At 42.9% G+C, this 21,845-nt stretch overlaps 4 protein-coding genes across 4 annotated transcripts in view; 3 read left to right on the forward strand and 1 right to left on the reverse strand.

Moving 5' to 3' along the window:
- Positions 1–21,845, forward strand: part of LOC135335843 (uncharacterized) — a gene marked incomplete in the record, with an annotated part of 743,773 nt that overhangs the window by 297,788 nt on the left and 424,140 nt on the right.
- On the forward strand, positions 9–4,874 carry LOC135335973 (synaptic vesicle glycoprotein 2C-like). Its single transcript, XM_064531715.1, has 9 exons — positions 9–331; positions 753–952; positions 1,018–1,199; positions 1,563–1,731; positions 1,862–1,988; positions 2,340–2,428; positions 2,744–2,979; positions 3,663–3,828; positions 4,487–4,874. The coding sequence occupies exons 1-9, from the start codon at positions 56–58 to the stop codon at positions 4,776–4,778; spliced, it is 1,737 nt and encodes a 578-aa protein (XP_064387785.1). The 5' UTR covers positions 9–55; the 3' UTR covers positions 4,779–4,874.
- Positions 9,742–16,365, reverse strand: LOC135335962 (phosphatidylinositol 4-phosphate 5-kinase type-1 alpha-like). Its single transcript, XM_064531701.1, has 14 exons — positions 16,205–16,365; positions 15,999–16,106; positions 15,689–15,781; positions 15,154–15,204; positions 15,023–15,102; positions 14,791–14,908; positions 14,571–14,723; positions 13,813–13,872; positions 13,393–13,569; positions 12,891–13,037; positions 12,603–12,760; positions 11,191–11,320; positions 10,837–10,921; positions 9,742–10,477 (listed from the first exon to the last, which is right to left on the reverse strand). Exons 2-14 carry the CDS (start codon positions 16,083–16,085, stop codon positions 9,903–9,905), a joined length of 1,914 nt encoding a protein of 637 aa, XP_064387771.1. The 5' UTR covers positions 16,086–16,106; positions 16,205–16,365; the 3' UTR covers positions 9,742–9,902.
- Positions 16,472–21,838, forward strand: LOC135335999 (E3 ubiquitin-protein ligase parkin-like). Its single transcript, XM_064531749.1, has 12 exons — positions 16,472–16,819; positions 17,103–17,220; positions 17,606–17,641; positions 17,880–18,007; positions 18,528–18,623; positions 19,208–19,323; positions 19,716–19,788; positions 19,960–20,085; positions 20,143–20,295; positions 20,716–20,817; positions 21,108–21,216; positions 21,537–21,838. The coding sequence occupies exons 1-12, from the start codon at positions 16,622–16,624 to the stop codon at positions 21,644–21,646; spliced, it is 1,365 nt and encodes a 454-aa protein (XP_064387819.1). The 5' UTR covers positions 16,472–16,621; the 3' UTR covers positions 21,647–21,838.

The following is a 21,845-nucleotide window of genomic DNA, read 5'->3' on the forward strand; positions in this document are numbered from 1 at the left end:
CGGTTCAAAGGTCATCATACTTGACATAAATAATCAAAACTTAATCAAGCAAGACATGGGAATTAACGAGGAAAAGGTGATGGCATTCCCTGGTGATAAAGATGACAAGCTACCTGCTGAAGAAACCTCCCCTCTAATCAACACGCGAGGCAATGGCGGCATTGATGAAGCTTTAGATAAAATTGGTATTGGATTCTTCCATGTGATTCTAATCTTAGTGACTGGCTGGGCTCTGGCCTCTGACTCTGTGGAGATACTGTGTATTGGGTTCGTGTCTCCTCAACTGGCGGATAGTAATACTAACCCTGACCTGGCACTCAAGCCATCCTCGGTATACACACACACACACTACGCCCACACACACACACGTACAGACATGTAGCTATTAAACATTCAGTATATAATTTATATGCCGGCACACACACACACACACACACTACGCCCACACATACACAGCTACGTACATGTAACACTATATACACACATAGTTATTGCATAGCTACTGTCACATCCACATACACACACATAGCTAGGCCGATTAGTTATCAGCCCCTCGTGGCTTTAAGCATTCATTATTCATTGTTTTGGAGAGAGCCACTCAGTCACTATCACTAAAAGTGAATAATGAAATTGTTCATGTCATTGTAATTCGTACAATCAACACCACACACACACACACACACCACACACACCCACACACACTCACCACACACACACCCACACACACACACACACACATCACACCCACACAGGTTGAGGAGGGCATACTAGATGGGGTGATATTCGCTGGCATGATGGTGGGTGGATACTTCTGGGGTAGTATATCTGATATAGTGGGCCGACGCTCGTGCTTGATCACCAGTCTAACTGTCAACGGTATCTTTGGTTTCGCTTCCTCCCTCTCACCTCATTACATCGCCTTCCTGTTCTTCAGATTCATGAGTGGTGTTGGGTACGTATAGTCTATACACACCTCACACTCCTCACACACACACCCACACACTCACGCACACACAGAGTTGGAGGATCACTGCCGGTGGCATTTTCTTATTTCTGTGAATTTTTCTCTCGGAAAAATCGCGGACCATTTGTCATCATTGTGGCATCATTTTGGACTATTGGGCAAGTGTTTGCGGCCGTTATTGCCATGCCGATATTGGACAGCGAGTACATGAGAAGCCATGTCAACTCAACCCTTGGTATTGTTTAAGCTGCCAGCATGTTTTAAATTGCTAATTATAGCGTTGCCTTATTCCCCAAATTTTAGCCGTTTTGGTAAATGATGTGTGCCTAGAACTATATACACTGTACAAGTGTTGTTTGTCGAAATAATCATCATTATTTTGTTACAAAACCAATAATAATAAGCTCTTTTTAGTATACGTGTACGTAACCCCACATCACATGACCCCCTCTACACCCACCCACACACACATGTCACATAACCTCGTCCACACGTCACATGACCCCCTCCCCACAGACACCCACATGTCACATGACCCCCCACCCACCCACACACACACGTCACATGACCTCCTCCTCCCCCCCACCCACACGTGCAGGCAGTATCACGATAACTCCATGGAGGGTGTACATCATGCTGTGTACCTTCCCCTGTCTCAGTGCTGCCCTTGCTCTGGTGTTCCTCCCGGAGAGTCCCGCCTTCCTCTACTCTAAAGGGAAGATGGATAAACTACACGCTACCCTGCGTAGAATACAACGTTGCAACAGGTGGGTGTGTGGTGTAGTGTGGGTGGTGTGGGTGGGTGTGTTGTGACAGTTGTGGAACCATGCCAACATGCAAGTTTAGTTTGTTGTGTGAAGACTATTCATTAGCTGATGGAGTTACTTATACATGTAGCTTTTGTTGCTGGCGTCGTAAAAATCAGTTTAACGGTGAACTTCGACCTTTGACCCCACCTCCAATGACATCTTCATCAGACGAGGGTCTATCCAGATCACAGAGAATGATCAAGAAAATGCTCATTGTAAGATAATTGATTAAATAGTTGCCGTTTTGGTTTGTTGGTTGGTTGAAAGTACAACTACCACAATTTTCATTTTCTTCGTTTGATACATGTAATTCCCTTAAATAGAAATACAAGTTTTGTATATCGTATTTACTAGTCTCGAGTATTTTGTGAGCATCGAACGTATGCAACCTTTGATCACTTTGCAAAACCTAAACTAGTACTGGTAATGATCGACACACACGATCCTTGCCAGAACGCAATAGTCAAATCGCAAACGATTAATTCTTCTGCTGACTTAATTGGCTCATTCGCGAAGGTTTTTCACTAGCAAAAATGTAATACGGTGTGGTTTCTTAACTACTACAGATATTCAAATCCACTGTTGACCTGTTTCGGTTTGCCTACCTACGCCCAACCCTCGTCCTCATCACCGTGTTCTTCACCTTCTCATTTGGGTAAGCCCCTCTCATTATGCCAGTGGTCATCTCCACATGTACTACAGTAGTTGAGGTGACAGTATTTTCACTGTTTAACACATTTTACTGGTAATTATACTGTCGTACAGTTTGCATCTACTCAGTTGTGAGCATTTCCAATTACCCGCAAGTACAAATTGAATACCCGGGAAAATATACATGTATCGTTTTGGTTTGGAGAACCATTGTTTTACCCATTATTACACAGTGGGCTTTTGTTGAGTTGTTTTATACAACTGGCCTTCCTTAAGAGTTAGCCGTTACCATGTATACGGATATTGACCACACCCACAGGTACTATGGTCTTCTCTTGTGGTTTCCGGAGTACTTCAAGTGTGTGTATCAGAGTGAGAACAACTGTATCCTGTCCTCCAACGAGGGTCATCGCTGTGCTCCCAACGTCACTGCCATCTGCAACAGCACTGGCTCCTCGCTGTACCTGGACAGTCTCTACACTGCTCTGGCTACTATACCCGCTACTGTACTAGGTATCATCACTGTCAACATCCTAGGAGGAAAGCTTATGCTAGGTGCATTCAGTATATCGTATAGTATCACATTTTTAAGGCACTTAAATTTCATGGAATGGCCTCTAAAAGCATTCCCAGGCCACGCCTTTAATCTTTGCACGTTAGAGCAATTAAAAGAACAAGGAATTAATTTTCGTGTAGGATTTGCTAACCCAACAATTTCGCGCTAATTATACAGCACTTAGAATTGTTTCATGTGTTAATTAGAGACCCTTTTCACCTTCACTTGAGAAAGCTGGAAATGCTACTCTTGTTTACGGTGGCCCTGAGGCACACACATGTACAGTAGGTAGGCTCAAGGTTGTCGGCAATTCAACTGAGCTACGGCATTTCCTACGTCAATCCCAATTCACTGTAATAATTATTAGTATGCTAGTTCGTTAAGTACTTGGAATTTTGTTTCATTTTAAATTAAATTTTTACTACAATATTTTGCGAGCATCAAACTGTGCGGGTGCTAGCGTACGACACTGTATCAGCACCATCCTTGCTTGATTGCAACAGTTCAAATTTTCTGCTGGTTTGGCTCATTCGCAACAAAGGTTTTTCACTGGTAATTAAAGCATTGTTACCAGTAGTACTGTTACTGTACATGTACACATGCAGGTAGTGTTTGTGGTTTCCCTATAATATATAAGCCTCACAAGCCTCACACCTCACACTTATACCTCGTCCTCCATTAGCTCTGTCTGTGTTTGTGTGTGGATTGAGTGCCTTCCTGATTCGCATTGTCCCCTCCACTGAGAATGTGACTGTCGTCTTGTCTTGTGTGTTCAATGGAGTCGCTATATTTGGTTGGAATGCTCTCGACGTCATCTCCACCAGTGAACTCTTCCCCACACACTTGAGGTATCCCACCCACCACACACACACTTGAGGTATCCCACCCACCACACACACACACTCCCCACACACTTGAGGTATCCCACCCACACACACACACACACTCCCCACACACTTGAGGTATCCCACCCACCACACACACACCACACACACATGCCCACTCCCCACACACTTGAGGTATCCCACCCACCACACACCCACCACACACACATGCCCACTCCCCACACACTTGAGGTATCCCACCCACCACACACACACACATGCCCACTCCCCACACACTTGAGGTATCCCACCCACCACGCACACACACACACTTGAGGTATCCCACCCACCACACACACACATGCCCACTCCCCACACACTTGAGGTATCCCACCCACCACACACACACACACACACACACACATGCCCACTCCCCACACACTTGAGGTATCCCACCCACCACACACACACACACACTGATCTATTTATTTTGGCTAAACCATCGTATACATAATTATAGTATATAGAAACTTTCCGTAAGATTGGAGGGGACTGACAATCCTTGCCCTTTGTATACCCTTTGATAAAACACACACTCATCCACACACACACACACGCCCCCCCCACATACACACACACATGCCCACCCCCCCTCACACACGCCCACTCCCCATACACACAGATCCACGGCTATTGGTATTCAATCTGTATTGGGACGAGTTGGAGCAATTTTGGGCAACGTACTATTCGGACAACTCATAGAAGTGGATCCTCTTATCCCCATAGCGATGGTTGCCGTGGTGCTCATGTTCGGAGGGCTGGTGGGGTTTGGCCTCCCCTCCCAACGTGGCGGACCCTCCCTCAGGAAGATGACCTCACGATGTTGTAGCCTCGTGTGTCGGCAGGGACAGAGATGCTCTAATTGTATTAATAGAAATCAACTCTCGTCAGAATATGAACATATTAATACTTAATTATCCGAATTTATTTTTTGTTTACGTTTATTTCTGCGTGGACTTTTATTATTTTGTGTACATGTACAATATGAATTTTATGAGTTTATTAGCAAGTGATAATTATACCTAATAACGTTCTAATTATGAGGCCAAAAAATTATTATTGCTGGCCATGCACCTTCTTTCGCGGATTATAGGATACATGCCACGCCCCATATATGGGCGATTACCGTATAGCGCGAAATGTTCGAGGGGCTTAATTTTCGCGGATTTCGTGGGTTAGAATTCTATACGAAAATTAAGTCCACGAAAATTGTTCTTTACCTGCTATCGTGCAAATATTTAAAGGCGTGGCTTCCGGTAAGCAGTCATTCCGCGAACATTGTGCAACGAAATGGTTTTTAGAGGCCAATCCACGAAATATAAGTGCCTCGAAAATTTCGCGCTATGTTATAGTTATTGACTGGTTGACTAGTAATTATGGCTTATAAACAACCAATGCCGAGGGCGCAGCCCGAGGCTGAGGTTGTTTATAAACCATAATTACTAGGCAACCAGTCAACAACTGATTTATTTACTGCAAAAACAGCAAAACAGTCATTTGAACATCAGTGGAGACAGTCAAACTTGCTCTCACAGCCTCAGAATTATGCAGTTAGAACAGTTACAGGCATAGAACTAGCAGTACTACTATGGAGCTACATGAGCTAGCTAGGTTCAGCTAGCTGGAAGCCATGCATAAACTTTGACCAGACCCGCCCACCACTAAATGCAGCTGCAAGGTTTGTACATGTAGCTAGCTAGCTAGCTAGCTAGCTACCTGTACTGTAGCTCTGAAAACTAGTCTGTTATTGTCAACAACACCACAGTCTACTTGTAATCCTCTACTTCTGAGCCACAGCCTTGACTACTGAGAAAGCACAGAGCAAGAATTTGACTATAGCTACAGGCTTCAGCTAGTTCAGTTCAATACTGTCAAGCTTACACAACATTTTTGAATTTTATTGCGTGCAATGTACCAAATTTTGTCAAGATGCATCATATCAATTCAAATCTGCTGAGGAAGTAGATTATAAGAATAGTGCCTGGGGGAAGTAATTATATAATATAATTACTGGACATCACCTAGGATACGGACTGAATCAGTAAATAAACAGTATTTAAGATGGGCGTTTATTGACAAAGACAGCTTTTACCATGGGCGTTTATTCAAGGAGGGGGCGCCCGGTGGCGTTAATATAATTATGCCTCGAGGCGTAGCCGCACGAGAGATACGGTGTGTCTGTGTGTGTGACTGTTCCAGCTGTAACTGCTCAACGGTTGCAATGCGACAAAAGCTAACAGCTTCTATAGGCTTCTAGCCACGTTCTCTTGGATTTTGATTCGTGGATTAGCAAACTAAAGCTTCTTTCTCGAGTTATGGCTAGTTTGACTCACATTGAAGGCTGTTGCAGTCTCTTCAGAATCTTTCATAGCATCATCTGTCCGCACAAACTTTCTATTCAACATATGAGTTAGCCTTGCACTAAAGCGCTAGCTTTTTGTTAGCTACAATACTCAGAAAATATCTGTTAAAACAGCTAGCTAACTGAGCTAGCATGCAATAGCCAACAATATTATAGATAACAATAATTATGTATGTACACAGGTCTTTTCTTCTTAGATATTATATACACTGAACTACAGATCCTGGAAGAATCAATTTTCTTCAAATTCATTATAGAAACTAATATAACACTCTAATACTTTCGAGCGAAAGCAAAAACATGGCGAGAGGCATTAGCACAGCGCCAGCTTGAACACTAGTTTGTTAATGTATTCATAGGCCCCTATTTTTATATAAGACGTGTACAGGATTGTTGCTCTTATATAGTAATGCATGCATGCGTGGACCGTCCTATATACTGCGTTTTCCCTTTAGGGCACACATCTTGTTAATTTATACGCTATAAGCTATTATACCATATTAGCTCTCAGCTGCTAGTTAGTACGCACCTCATGCTCCCATTAAAGAAAAAAATATATATTGTACACACTGAACTGCATATAGCTACATGCAGATGGATTGTTTATAAAAAATAAACACAGTAGGTAGGGCTGCTACCTAATGAAAGGCAGCAAAGAGCCTCTTTGCTGCCTTTCATTAATGTATAGATCTATACAGGAAGAAAGGTTATCTTTGCCAAATTACCAACCGATTACAAACTGACAAAGTCATCACAAAGTACACAAAACAAGCAGTTTGTAACTTGTCACATTGGTACATGTGCATGGGGCTGGAGGAGGTGGGGGGCGGCCAGAGGAACCTGCAGCAAATTAACACCATGCAATACTAAAAGACATGCAGGCAGCAAATGAACACCATGCAATACTAAAAGACAGGCAGCTGCGCAAATGAACACCATGCATGCAATACTAAAAGACAGGCAGCAGCAAATGGACACCATGCATGCATGCAATACTAAAAGACAGGGAGCAGATAGCAGGGAATAGGAAGTATATGATAGGCCATGAAATAAAAGCACGGTTGTTGAGGTTTATGTATATACTGTCTCGAATTGCCCTCAATTTTGGAAATGAAGTCGCCCACTCCGACAGAGAAGGAGTAGGCTGTTCCACCGCCTCCCCCGTGTCGGCCACTGGTCCAGGTCCGCCCGTTAGCAAGCCGATAGACAACCTGAATCCCGTCCACTTGGTTTCCTGCACGAATGTAAATCTTCTGGATTCCAACAATGCCAGATTCAGTGGCGAAATCGTCAAAAGTCCCGTCCCCAGATCCACCGAAAATCCTGGACTTGGACATAGGACGAGCCAAATCTTCCAAATCGTAGAATCCAATGCGATCGAGAAGGTCTCCTGGCCCTCCATGAAGAGCGACAATATTTCCTTCTTTCATGAAAACAGTTGTTCCCGTTTTTCTGAATGGTCCTTCCTTCCTGATAGTACCGGCTGCATTCTTGATGGATAAGGTCAGCTGATCGACGAGGCTGCCGTTGGTCTTCCACCTCCACCTTGCAGATCCATTCGCCATTAGCCAGAGTGATTGTTGAGGCAGATCCTCCACAACTATGCACCATGAAAGGGACCTTTGTAGACAGAGCCATCAGAGAGCACATAGTCCACTTGGATGGCATCCATTTGGTTTCCAGATCGCGTGTTCACAGTGCGAATTCCAACAATGTTCACGTTCTCGACACCATCATCGAAAAGGTTGCCACTTCGGCCGCCATATGTTGTTGGGTCCTTAGCCATAGCCATTAATTGCTGCTGCTGTTCCTTAATTGAGATTTGCTGAGAGTTTGAATGAAGAGAGAGAGATTGCGGAGACAATTTACTGCTTGTGACTGCAAAGACTAAACGCTGCCTTTATATACTCTAGCATGGAATAAAAATATCAATATCAAAATATGGCCAGTTTTGCAGGTACATGGGATCCGGAGCACCTGGGATAACGAACATGAGAGGTGCAGAAACATATTGACCACTATGATATTATAGGCATATACAGTGAATCAGATTGTGAGGTGAGATCGTCAGCATGACCACGTACGCAGCTAGACCACTTGCTTCATCAGGCCACTCAGTAACTAACTTGTAAGGATGACTTCACCATGTAAAGTTTAACAGCTGCTTTTGCTTTGTGCATGGACATAGCCATTCAGTATTATATAATTATATATATAATATTATATGTATACAAATGCAACCCACTTGGCTATGTCTATGTACACATACATGCATGAAGTAGTCTATATGCATAGTATTACATTACACCACACACGTATGTACTACAGAGCAGCATCATGCAGTACATGTTACTGTACCTATTATTATTATGTCTAGCTGATAAGATGTACGCACACAATACTCTGATACGTACACTTCCAGGGTTTCATTCACACCCCACCCCCTCCTCTTCATGCACCAACCGTGCACCGATACCGTATTGCGAGGAATTAACAATCCTCCTGTCAGTCTACGTACAGATTTCAATCTACCTTATATATAGCCACTGTCACAGTGTGTTGCATCTGCATGCCCCCAGGCTATGCAAGTCAATAATTATTCTTTTCCTTAAAATAATCATTGTTGAAAAAAGTTTCCATGGAACGGATTTTTTTGCAACTGCATATATCTCCACAGAACGCATCCATACAAAGAGAGGCAGTGTGAGACTATTAACTTAGTTTTCACTATCATATCACACCCCGTTTATAACCCACACGCTATATTACTCTTTTGTTTGTATTATGTATAATACGTAGTTCATAGACTAGGTTACAGATTAATATTAGCTCTATATAGTTTCTGTGTACCTTTGCCCTATTATTAATTGGCTCTTTTAGTGAGTTAAAAAAAAAACTAGCACTGTAGCCGGGGCTGCTGTCGACTATCACAATGAAAGACTACAGGAGGGTTGTGATCTAATGAAAGACTACAGGAGGGCTGTGATCTAATAAAGACTACAGGAGGGCTGTCGACTATCACAATGAAAGACTACAGGAAAGTGAGTGACCAGTTTCCCGGCCACCCACCCACCTACAGCTCCGGAGCCCTGGTTTATAACCCACACACTACATGGGTGAACTGCAACAAGTCAATAACGTAGGAGGAAGGGAATCTTTTAGCCTCGATCTCAGGCCGCACTAACAACAAAGATGCATGCATGTCAATGAATGCATTGCAAGTCAATTAGGATGCCTTGTTTTCCATCTTCTCTTGCTCCCCTGGCTCAAGCTCCTCGAACCAGCTGTGAGAGTGAAAGCATGAAGGTAACTTAATTCATTATTGCTTAGATCTATTCCCTCTACTATATTTAACACTCTAATACTTTTTGAGCGAAAGCATAACATGGCGAGAGGCATTAGCACAGCGCAGCTTGCGACACTCGTTTTTTTAGTATTAATTTCGCTTCTATTTCTATTCGACCTTTTCGAAAAATTCTTAAAGTTCCTGCCAGCTAGCCTCGATCTATGGAGTATCAATTATAATTTTTTATGTTCGCTATTAAATCACATCATTACAGAATAAGTGTATACACACCACACACCACATTCACCACATGCAGCACCACATTCACACACATTAATACTAGAAAAGGTTTAAAAGTTCTGGCTAGCTAGTTGTTCAGATTGTGCACGGTCAGCACTCCACTTCAATGCCTGTCTTGCTGTCCACCACACTCAGTTCAATCTCCGCCGTATTCACGGTAACCAGACCACCCCCTGTGGCGTCAGGGTCAAAAGTGCGCGATTGCTCTTCCCGAGCATTTGGGCTTTCATCAATGGGAGTACTTGTTCCACAACGGACCTCACGTGCAAAATCACTACTTTCGTTCGGATGTTCCACAATGACTTCAACGTCATGTGACTCGACCTTCTGGTCATGTGACACCTCCTCGTCGTTTTGCACTGGCTGAATTGATGACCCTTTACCGGGTATGGATTCGATTGTTTCCAGTTTGGGAGTGTATAAACTCAGTGTCGGTACTTCCTGCAGCTGTGTAGGGTCGCTGAGAGATCGTTGTCTGTCCAGTGGTGATGGCGAGACGACGGGATCACGTGTAGCTTGAGTGTAGGTGGGTAGGTTGTGTGTGGGGGAGGAGCCACTCTTCCCGGGCTCTTGGGGGGAGCGTGGGCTGGCAGCCAAACGAACACTGTTGGGTTTACGCCCCCTCAATTGTACGTTAGTCGAGTTCTTGCGAGTCCGATATTTCGCTAAACAGAGGGAAGAGAGATAATAATATTATTAATCATTAGTTGCTTTGATTCACACTACTAGCATGATATTAACGTGGAACTATAATTATTATAGCTCCCGGTAATCTTGGCTTGATAATACGTAATTATGTTGGCAGCTCTAGTAGCCTATGGTATCTAAATCAGTTTCTAGCCTATCAAAATACTAAAAAAACAGCATGATGTCACTCTTTAATTCTAGTGTATTTTGATAGGCTAGAAACTGATTTAGCTACTAGAGGCTGCCAACGTACTTAATTGCAGATGGCCTAGAAATTGGAAACAGTGTTTAAAATGTCAATAAGAGGCAAAACAACCATTTAATTTTTATTTCTTACTTTTCTCTTTCTTGAAGACTTGTGTTGTAATAAAGTCTTGAAACCTCCGAGCGTAGTAACTGGGGTTATGCACCGACACAGTGTTCTGAGGGGGTGATATATAGTGCGTGATACATGTACACTGTATGTGTAAATTCCAAGCGTGTGACAGATACAGGAAGTCACGTTACTCTCCGCATATATCTGATGCGCAGTATGCCTACGTTCGATACTCTTGGTCTCTTGGTAAAGCTTAGTACATACTTGTCAACCACATAAAGCATAAATGAAGTCATAATTTACTACATAACTTCCGGGGTCGAACTCAACGCCTAAGACTTTAGTATAATTATAGTATTGTCAGTGTTAGCTTACACCGTCAGCAATTAAAGACTTGAAGGAATGTTCCAACTGTTTCTTGAATCGGTAGCTCTGCAATATGTCAATGATGCCAAGGTATAGGAGAACACGGTCACCACGGATACGACCCTGAATGAATCCGTCCCTGAGGAGAGGTCAAAGTGCAATCACTGCACATGTACATGTACAATGGAGTATTTTAACTGCCGGTAACTGTACTTTGGATCCAACTAAAACATGCAGTACGCATTTTCACAATAGCCCTAGGGGGGGGGGGGGGGGGGGGGGGGGTCTATCAAAATGATGGTGTACTTAGGTCAGACATGTGACCACTTTTTTTTCTCTCAAAATGGGATACAAGTTATTAAATATCGCACGCATAATTATTTCGAGTGTATAATTATCGCGCTTTTTGCTCGTTATATTAAATCATGTACCGCAAACAATTGATGCCAATGAATATTAATATCTTAGATCCCACTTGTGTGTGTTTAGCAGGGAATTATGAGCCATAATCTCATAGTTTCCCAGGGAATTATAAGCTTGAGGGTATAAAGTACAAGTACAATTTTTGAATGTACAGAAATGATAATAAAGCTTGATAATTAGCTATGGCTGTTCAGTTTTTTCACTACCAGTTTCTATAGCATTTGCTGGGTTGATGGTAGGGTTCACCAGTATCTTTTCTTGTCGAGGAACAATGATTTTAACAGTTCTGGGTCCATTGTCACAAGCATGAAAGCATGTATTCAACTTGTAGCATTTGTCAACTTCGTCCTCCTGACTTCTGTTTCTATCCTGCAGCCATGTTTCAAATTGCAGTAGACTCCTGTGTCTTTTTGGGAACGATAGTGCACTGTAGCATTGCTGCAAGCTGTTCCTTGCTAGCTAGCCGTACATATCAGAACAGTTTACTGAGAAGCTTGAGCTGGGGTGGGGCTTGAGTGCAGATAAAGAGGAGGCTGGGCTCATTTGTTGCAGAGCGCTTCCTGCACAAGGTGGAGTCACTAGTTTGTCCATTCCAATGTTGAAGCAAGGCCAATGCAAAGGTTTTTTTAGCAGAAATCATCTAGACTAGCTTGTCAGAACAGGACATTTTCAAAAATAAAGCTGTTGCTAAGGCTTGCTGCTTTTATAGATACACTTCTTGCCTGAGGCAGCCAATGAAAAGTGGGATCTAAATCAGTTAGCACATGTGCATTCGGTATCTATGGTTATAGTGTCCCTCATCCCTCGGGCAAAGCCCTCGTGATATGGGACACTATAACACATAGATACCTCATGCCCATGTACTATCTATAACATAATTTTATGCATGTAGGTGCCAAAAGGCTCGAAAATGAAATCCACAAAATCTTTTTTAACAGTCTGTCCGTGAAATATAAATATATCGAAATAATTATACCTGCTAATATAGATACACTCACGGGTATTGTGCGGTGGGCGTTTCCTCCGCTGTTTCCATGGCAGCAGGTATATTCTCGGTGGAGATGATGGAATAGTTCTTGCCCAGTCCTAGTCTTGAAGGAACGTCAGCTTCAGCAGTCGTGATGTCACCGGCCTCGCCACTAGATGACTGGAGGCTCTGTGTGGGCAAAGAAGAATTTCACCACATAAAAGAGGCAAATTTGTGTGCTGAAATTCAATGAATTGAGACTATAAGGATCCTTAATGTCAATTCTGGTGGGGTTCTGTACACACAGCACTTGACGTACCTCGGCCCTCTCTCTGTGGGCGTGGTCAATATTATGCACCCCCAGCAAGAGAGAGTAGTCCATGATGCCAAAGCTCTCCAGCACCTTACAGTCTCGCTGTACACTGCGGAGTAGAGCCTCGTAGCCATCGCTCGTCAGGGAAATCCCCTACAAGGGAGGGGAGGGGCAAGTCATACACTGTACACATTGTATTGTATATAAGCTACGTACATGTAGATGATAATAAATGGATACAAAATACAGTCCAACTCACTTGAGTGTGTTGAGGGGCACTATGAACTACGTGTACAGTATAATACTTCTCGGTAACTGAGGACACAACTTATGATGCCTGCGATTGATGATATGTTGCTAGCTCTTGATAGCCAATGGTCTATACACATGACTACTACTACTATTAATTGGGTACTTAAAAAATAATACACATGGACACCAGTGGAGATTGACTTTATAATTATACAAACCCTCTGAAATCACCCGCTATACGGTATACAAACCACACCTCCTCGTGTTTCGCAGCGTAGTCTAGATCCTTGAAGATGGGGCTCTTCTTGGTGATCTCCGAGGGGCTGGCCAGGCGCTTGTACGTCGATCCCTTGAGGTCGTACTTCTCGTGGAGGCGTATCGATGACGGGAGGAGGTTGTTCATGACCACGATACGAATGTTGATACTGCCACTCTGTGTGGGTGTGGAGTGTGTGTGGGGTGTGGGTGAGTGTGTGTGGGGTGTGGAGTGTGTGTGGGGTGTGGGTGGGGGGCAGTATGGAACAATCAGTCTTGGAAAATAGTGTGTTGTATGCTTAGACACGACTAATTACGGTCCATGTACTAGAAGTTGTACTATCAAGTGCTTATAAGCTGTTGATACTACATTGCAATCGAACACTTAATGGTAATGAATACAGTACACACGTCACTGTACCTTGTATCTATAGAGACCAAAGAACTTGGGCAGCAGCGTTCTCTTGTTCTGAGTCAAGTTCTGTGGGGAAAAAATCGTATGACAATGTATTAAAAGCACACCTAATAATAGCAGCCAGGCAAATACTGTGTATACCTCTGATCATGAGTTGAGGTATACATGCTCATGATCTAACTATTGCATGATGTCTCGGGTTGCTCTGGGACTATAATTAGATCCCACTTGTCAATGGCAACTGACACTGTACATGGAAAGCTACATGTGTTATAGTTATTACATGAACATCATTATATTTATCAAGTTACAGGCAACTATGAGCTCCTAAACACACCCAGTGGGATAATGAACAAAGCAGATCAACTATTGAGTTGTTAGTAACAACATCCACAACACACTGACACATGAAGCACTATAGTTATTGGGAGGACTAATGGATATGGCTGCACATGGATTGCAAAACAGAATTCTTATTTCAAAGACAGTCTAAATTTACCCTTCAACAAGTTGTGTGTACTGGAATTATATATTTGTAAATAGCGTTTGCTTTTGTTAAAATTGAAGACATTAATTTTCACATAATAGGTGATTTGCTATCATTATAAGCAGAGCTAGGTTAGTTCTGTATAATGTGCAGGCCATTGGTGTTGGAGTCAGAAGGATTGGACCAATCACAGGACTTGTATCTAAACATGTACGTACAACAATTGAAAGGTAGTAATGAATGTTGCACTCTGAACCTTGTAGTCACACCCACTCACCAGATAATATCCAGGCAGCAGTTTTTGCAGAAAGTGTGCTTCCTTCTTTTGAACAGTTTTGATGATAAAAGCATCGTCAACGGATAAATAGAACAAAGAGCCACTTGCGCCAGGGTTGGATATCTCCCTCAGGGGGCGGTCGCACATAGCAATCTGAGGGGGCGTGGGCGTGGTCAGTATTCCATATATGGTAGTATAGAATTATATATAAACAACGTACTAGGAAATCTTCTGCTACAATTCCGAACGCTTCTCTAAAGAACCTGAAGGCCACAGGGGAGTACGTCTTGAAGGTGAAGTCCTTGAACTTGTGGGCCGGAGTAGACCCACTACCAGCTCTGTGTGTGGAGTGTGTGTGGTGTGTGTAGAGTGTGGGTGTGATGTGGAGGTGTGTGTGTAAAGTGGAGTAATAGCTAGTGCTGCTTTTAATAACTTCTCTCTAGCATACGTACGCTGGGAAGTCGACTGTTTCCACATCCTCAAAATCTGTCATTAGAATATCACGTCGTGGTTTAGGCTCGATGCTGCCAATCTGTGGGGGTCAGAGGTCGTTACTACCGACACAGGCTGCGTATGGACTTACTGAATGCTGTAGACCCAATTGAAGGGATGACATCAAAATACTTGAGGGTGTCTGTGTGTGTGTGTGTGGGAGGTGTGAGGTGTGTGTGTGGGAGGTATTTGTGGGGTATGTGTGTGTTACATACGTTCTATTGTATAGTAACTTCCTATATGAAAGTAACAGTGTTCCCAACAACAGCTTATCAGTTGATCAAATACCTCACAATCAATCATACATACACACTGGATGAAATGTGTTGGTCAATTCAAAAACTAATCGCTTGCTCCAGCGATACCAACTAACAAGAGGCCAGGGATGTGCCCACACTGGTCAGTGGTGGTGGGGGACTGGTGGTTGGTACTAACCACCTCTTGACAAAGAAATGACCACCATAATGACCACATAATAGGCTATAAACAAAAATTATGCAAATTTGTGGAGATTGAGGATGGAAAAACTACCACTTGAAATGTCAATTTTCTGGTAGTACCATTAAGACATACATGTAGGAATGGTCGGTTCAAAGGTTTAAGGTTAAAGGTGAATACACACGTACCTTCTTGTAGGTGTACTGTCCTTCACGATCGATAGTGAGCCTCCTCCGATATGGTTGTGGTGTGCCCTTCGAACGTGTGGGGTGGTACGCCCCCTGCGAGGGGGCGGGGTCACTATATAACCACCTCCTTGTACACATTATACACATAATTATAGCAGCTAACGCATACTTCATAGTAATAATAATAATCAACCTTGCACGAATTAATTCACACATTGCTAATAATTAACTTGCTGCATGTGCTATCATTATAACCTTCCCCTAGTACACGCGTGGGGGTGTGGGGTAAATGAACCCTACGAACTCTCACCCCTGCCACAGGACTGGCAAAATGGACTTCCTTCGGTCGAACCCGATCTCCGTCCGAGGAGGGGGGTGTCGATATCTCTGTTGTCATGGTTACACTACCAGGGGGGGTCTGCAAGTGTGAGTGTGAACAAAGATTATATTCATAATAAATTTATTGGATTATTTGGACAATTGACAAGTCTCTAAATATGTTTTGCATGCTCTCACAATTTAGATATTGTCTTCTCAGCTCAGACGAGTTCTTCAGGAGCTCTGGTTGGCATTCAGGTAGTGATACACAGCTTCAGGAGCACGGGAATAGCTGTGATGCGGAGTTACAAGGGTTTACAATTAACATTTCAATATTACCTATCTTGACCTTATCCAAACATTGACATTCGCTAAATTAAAAAAACAAATAAATGGGCGTGGTTGTAGTTGGGTCTATATCTATAGAGCCCACGCCCATTCACATTACGGCATTGATAATGTGGGCGTTACCCAAATCGCCACGCCCACTACAACCTTCAGCTAGTAGCCAAGCAGGCCATGAGCTAGCCCCATAGTCTAGTCTCTCCTAGCTCTGTACAGAATAATACCTTTATAGCCTCCTATGCAGAAGAGATTTTCTAGACCCCAAAGAAAATGGCAGCTGGAATGAACACAGACAGCTTTGAAGTGAATGTGAAGGACTTCCAGGGCCGATCAGTGGTGATACGTGTGGACCCCACCTGGGACGTGTCCAGGATAAAGAGGGAGATATCTAATCAGACTAGAGTGACCCCTAATGACTTCAGGATTGTGTTTGCAGGACAGACCCTGGCAGACAACCAGACACTATGGGTAATGGTGTATATGAACTGTACCATCGCACACACGTGTACCTGTATCAATAGCATGCCAGTAGCTGGTCAAGTGCTATAACTATATTAAACTATGAAGGCCGTATAATTATTATTGGTGCTTTGGGTATGTGAGGGTGCCAGTATGCAGTGTAGTGATCTTGTACAGTGACATGCCCCACCCCCCTTTGCTGAGCAGCAACGCTTAGCTAGATTAGTTGTTACTTGAACTTCCACACACACACACACACACACACACACCCCCCCCCCCCCCACACACACAGGACATTGGAGTGCAAGGGTACAGCACACTCCACTGTATTCGTTTCCGAGGCTTTGATGTCAAGATGGCCACACCTCTCAAGGACGTTGCATCACAACTCAGCCAGATGACAACAACCGGTAAATATAGTATTAACAGCCTAGTATTCTTTTCAAATTGCCTATTATTCCTCCAAAGCACAACAACATAGACCCCACATGTACTAGTATAGTTTACTGACTACAATGGAAGTCCTCTATAGTGGACACCCTCTATAGTGGACACCTTTGGGGAACTGAGGTTGTCTTTGTTGAGGAGTTGTTTTGTACACAAACTGTTCATTTGGGACCTGTCCTTAAATAATTGACTAGTGTAGTTTACTGACTAGTGTAGTTTACTGACTAGTGTAGTTTACTGACTAGTGTAGTTTACTGACTAGTGTAGTTTACTGACTAGTGTAGTTTACTGACTAGTGTAGTTTACTGACTAGTGTAGTTTACTGACTAGTTTACTGACCCCCCACAGATGCCCCGACCCCACACGTGGACCGCAGCTTATCAGGTCAGTCTAGTACCACGGGTGAAATGTTTTGATAATCTTGTCAATTTGAAAGTGAAATTTGATACGATAACTGTTTATTTTGGCACGTTTTAGAAGCACACTTTCTATATTATGTGATTCTGTTATACAAACATACTACACCCCCTCACACTCCACACACCACCCACTCCACACCCCAACACACTCCCCCTCACACTCCCCCCTCACACACCACCCACTCCACTCCTCACACACACAGACGCTCCACAGGCTCAAGTCCACCACAGTTTCTACGTGTACTGCAAGAAGCCGTGTGATGGAATGGCCCCGGGCAAACTAAGGGTCCGTTGTGCAGACTGCAAAGATGCCTCCTTTCTACTACTAGGGGTGAGTGGGCAGTAATTATTATTGTACCAAAAGTATGATAGAGAAGAGAGTATCGAACGTAGGCATACTGTACATTAGATGTATGCGGAGAGTAACGTGACTTCCTGTATCTGTCACAAGCTTGGAATTTGCACACTGACCAATCCAAGCGTGGGTGATGTACATCTGATACACAGTATGCCTACGTTCGATGCTCTCTTCTTTATCATATACTCTTGATTATACTAAGTCAACAGGTAAAATTCAATATTATAATCCTTCTCTAGGCTGGATGTGCATGTACTAGCAGTGACTGTTTTGTTAGCTATAAATTGTCTAATAATAATATTGTCTGAGTATGCACATCCTCCCACACTTGTACTTAAATAACATACATTCGGTAAACTCGGGGTATTTGATTTCATTGTGATTTCCTGATTATATTCACACACACACACACACCACACCACACCGCCCACACCACACACACACACACACACACACACACACACACACACACACACACACACACACCACACAGGAGGGCCCTGGTAGCTGGGATGACATATTGACAGGTCGCAAACTCCATGGTCAGTGCAACAGAGCTGGGGGCTGCACTGGCACTGGCAGAGATGCTGTGAGTCTAGTACTGCAAATAACCTGAGTTAGGATTGTCCAATTTCCAATTGAATAGTTGTAGTGTGTAGCTCTCTGAGAGACCTTTCAGATGATGTGTTTTAAGTGTAGAGGCAGTTTAAACAAACCGAGGCCTATGTACATGTACATGTACGTATCTTTTTCTCACTTTGATGTCCATTATATTGATATCTACAGACTACACATTATGTGTTTCTGACCTCAAATTGAAAGTAGTTGTATAATCAGATTTAGGTTTAGAGGCAAACAAAATCTTAGCTTTATGACCGATTAGAGGCTTATGTATTTCTAAAATTGTTGCGGTTTGCTTCCCGTTTGCTTCCTATGGGGCGCCGTTTGTGCCAAAAGTGTTATTTTTTCCTTTTATATAAACTAGTAACCTACTATATATAGTATCATGCTAGTATAGCTATATCATGTACATACTATATATAGTATCCCGTTTGCTTCCCTATAACCACAGTATGAGGTACTGCGTGTATTTTCTTCACCCCTATCTGTAGGAGTGTTTTTTTATCTTTCCATACCTAGTTATGACCTCGTGTTTTCTTCCCCTGTGTGTAGGAGTTCTTCTTCAAGTGCAGTGCTCACGCTACTCTGGAGACTGAGGAATGTGTAGCCCTGCACATGATACGCTCCAACTCTGTCATGGTCGAGTGTGCTTCCTGTCTCAGCGTAAGGTAGGTGTGGCTAGTGTGAGGTGGGCGTGGCTGTCACCTTGTAACTCTGATTACGTAGCTTATTTGTTACATATAATGCATGTATTCTAGCTGTAGTATTGTGGGACACAGAAGTTGTTTAGTGCATCTGTGTGCATTGTAGTTTTTTGTTTATTATTCTAAAGGTAGCCCTTCTTAACAATCCTCCACACAAAAGGTATTCACAACGTGCCACTAGATAAAGCTTCATGAAACACACACACCAGTGCGTACATGTACTCTGACCCCTCGGAGTAATATAGCACTCTTGTTTGTATATTTTGAGCACAGCTTTAGTAATACATTAATTTGTGTAATTAGATCAAGCTGTATGAACCCAGCTTGTACGTACATGTACCCTCCCCCTCCTCCAGTGACCTGGTGATGGTGTTTGCCTGCCCTGAGAGACACTGTCTCTGTGTGGACTGCTTCACACAATACTGTCAGGTGAGTGGTGTGGTAGGGGGCTAACAAGTATAGTGGTGTGGTAGGGGACTAGCGTGCTTAGTTCATTGCCTCTGTGTGGACTGCTTCACACAATACTGTCAGGTTGAAATCTGTATAATTAATTTTTATTGATTCCCATTTTTTGTATAACTTATTTTTGTCCCACTACAGGTTGAGTTGACGAGTCGTAGGTTCATTGAAAAGAGGGGGGTGGGCTATACACTGCGTTGTCCGGCCGGCTGTGAGGGGTCAGAGGTCACCGAGAGTCATCACTTTAGATTATTAGGAAAAGACTTAGTAAGTATTTAAAATTGTACAATTATTTTACGTACTGATTATCATGTGATCTTGTAGTACAACCGGTATCAGCGTTTTGGAACGGAAGAGTTCGTGCTACAGATGGGAGGAGTGCTGTGTCCCAATGCAGGGTGTGGTATGGGACTGCTGCCAGATGATACCGGCCGCAGAGTCCAGTGCCCGAGGGAGATAGGGATGGGAGGGTGTGGGGTGAGTGGGCGGATGTGTGGGAGAAACCTTAAGAGGCAGCGTTTCCATAAACTCTTAAAGCTTGGAACATGGTTTGCAAAATTAACGTTTTATACAGATAGTCGATAATCATAACGATAATTATTATTATGATGGAATTCGTACATGTCGCAGCACTCACTGGCAAGGTTAACCTAATTGCCTCGTGCAATTAGTAGCCTTGCCATTGCTTGTTATAAGTGCCATATTGCACTCTGACATGTACTGTACTATATCCATGGTACTTCATTGTAAGACAGGATTATAATTTTACCAGTTGCTTTGCTTTGTTCTGACCCTGCATATAATTATACATGTACATGACAGAATGTTGTGGTAATCATACGTATAGTTATAACTTTATTCTGACACCTAGTTCATGTGCACTACCTCCTCCCACAGTTTGTGTTTTGTCGAGCATGTAAGAGTGAGTTCCATGAGGGGGCGTGTCGTCAACCCTCCAACCCTGAGCCGGCCAATGGGACGGAGGGGGCGGCATTCCAGGTAACACCATTTTTAGGGTACTAATTTTGTATAACATGTATCTGCACAATATTTTGTCAGGATGTACAAGTATGATTTAATTGTAAGGTTGGCCGGAATATATAAATAGTATAACTTTCCTTAGCTAACACTATGGAAAGTTTGGAATCAGATAAGCTTGCTCTCAAAAGTACATTTTCATTCAAAAAGTTTTTTCCTATATTAATTTGTGCGGACCTTTAGCGTTAATTACCAAAATTACATGTAGTACTCGTTTATAATAGTTGGTGTGCTTATAATAATGATTATAGGTATCTGCTGAAAACCTAGAGCGTGCCGGTTGGATCCAGGCCAACGAGAGATTCATCCAAACCAGCACCAAAGCATGTCCACGATGCAAGGTTCCCGTTGAGAAAAGCGGTGAGTGTGTGTGTGCATGTGGGTGTGTGTGCTGTGTGGGTGTGGGTGGGTGTGTGCTACTCAGCTAGTGGTTTCAATGTCTTAACTCGAAGGAGCATGATTTAATTGTCACATTATAATTATATATGACTGAGGGAAATAATATAGTTTTCTCTAATGTGTACAGTAAAAAATATTATAATAATGCTGTCACAGTATTAATACTAGCTGTACGATAATTAGTATAAAATTATAGCAACTTGTATAACAGACTCAGTTGATAGCGTGCTTGTAGTGACCCCTCCCCCCACCCACATACACACTCCTCACACTCCTCACAGGTGGGTGTATGCACATGACGTGTGGGATGGCGGCATGTCGCTATGAATGGTGTTGGATTTGTCTCGTGGAGTGGAACAGACAGTGTCAGGCCACTCACTGGTTCGGATAGACCACACCCACTTTAATATTACTTTATGAGTATACATAATTATGCGAATATTTATCCGCTCTATTAGCATTATATGTTTTGTGTTGCTTATTTTTGTATTTTTCATATAATTAATTTTATAGGAATTAACTGTTTTTCGATCTGTTTGCTTTTGTAATTGAATTTTAGCTTCAAAAGTGTTTAAAATATTAACTTCATC

The sequence above is a fragment of the Halichondria panicea genome, chromosome 5, assembly GCF_963675165.1.
Source record: "Halichondria panicea chromosome 5, odHalPani1.1, whole genome shotgun sequence".
Classification (NCBI taxonomy): domain Eukaryota; kingdom Metazoa; phylum Porifera; class Demospongiae; order Suberitida; family Halichondriidae; genus Halichondria; species Halichondria panicea.

Excerpts from the sequence above, each read along its gene's own strand:
- LOC135335973 (XM_064531715.1), top strand. The coding sequence starts at position 56 with ATGGGAATTAACGAGGAAAAGGTGATGGCATTCCCTGGTGATAAAGAT. Across the intron at positions 1,989-2,339 it reads TGATCAAGAAAATGCTCATT|ATATTCAAATCCACTGTTGA; the intron begins GTAAGATAATTG and ends TAACTACTACAG. Across the intron at positions 2,429-2,743 it reads TTCTTCACCTTCTCATTTGG|GTACTATGGTCTTCTCTTGT; the intron begins GTAAGCCCCTCT and ends CCACACCCACAG.
- LOC135335962 (XM_064531701.1), bottom strand. The coding sequence starts at position 16,085 with ATGACAACAGAGATATCGACACCCCCCTCCTCGGACGGAGATCGGGTT. Across the intron at positions 13,038-13,392 it reads ACGCTGCGAAACACGAGGAG|GGGATTTCCCTGACGAGCGA; the intron begins GTGTGGTTTGTA and ends CCTCCCTTGTAG. Across the intron at positions 10,478-10,836 it reads AGTCTTCAAGAAAGAGAAAA|CGAAATATCGGACTCGCAAG; the intron begins GTAAGAAATAAA and ends CCCTCTGTTTAG.
- LOC135335999 (XM_064531749.1), top strand. The coding sequence starts at position 16,622 with ATGGCAGCTGGAATGAACACAGACAGCTTTGAAGTGAATGTGAAGGAC. Across the intron at positions 17,642-17,879 it reads CGTGGACCGCAGCTTATCAG|ACGCTCCACAGGCTCAAGTC; the intron begins GTCAGTCTAGTA and ends TCACACACACAG. Across the intron at positions 20,086-20,142 it reads GATTATTAGGAAAAGACTTA|TACAACCGGTATCAGCGTTT; the intron begins GTAAGTATTTAA and ends GTGATCTTGTAG.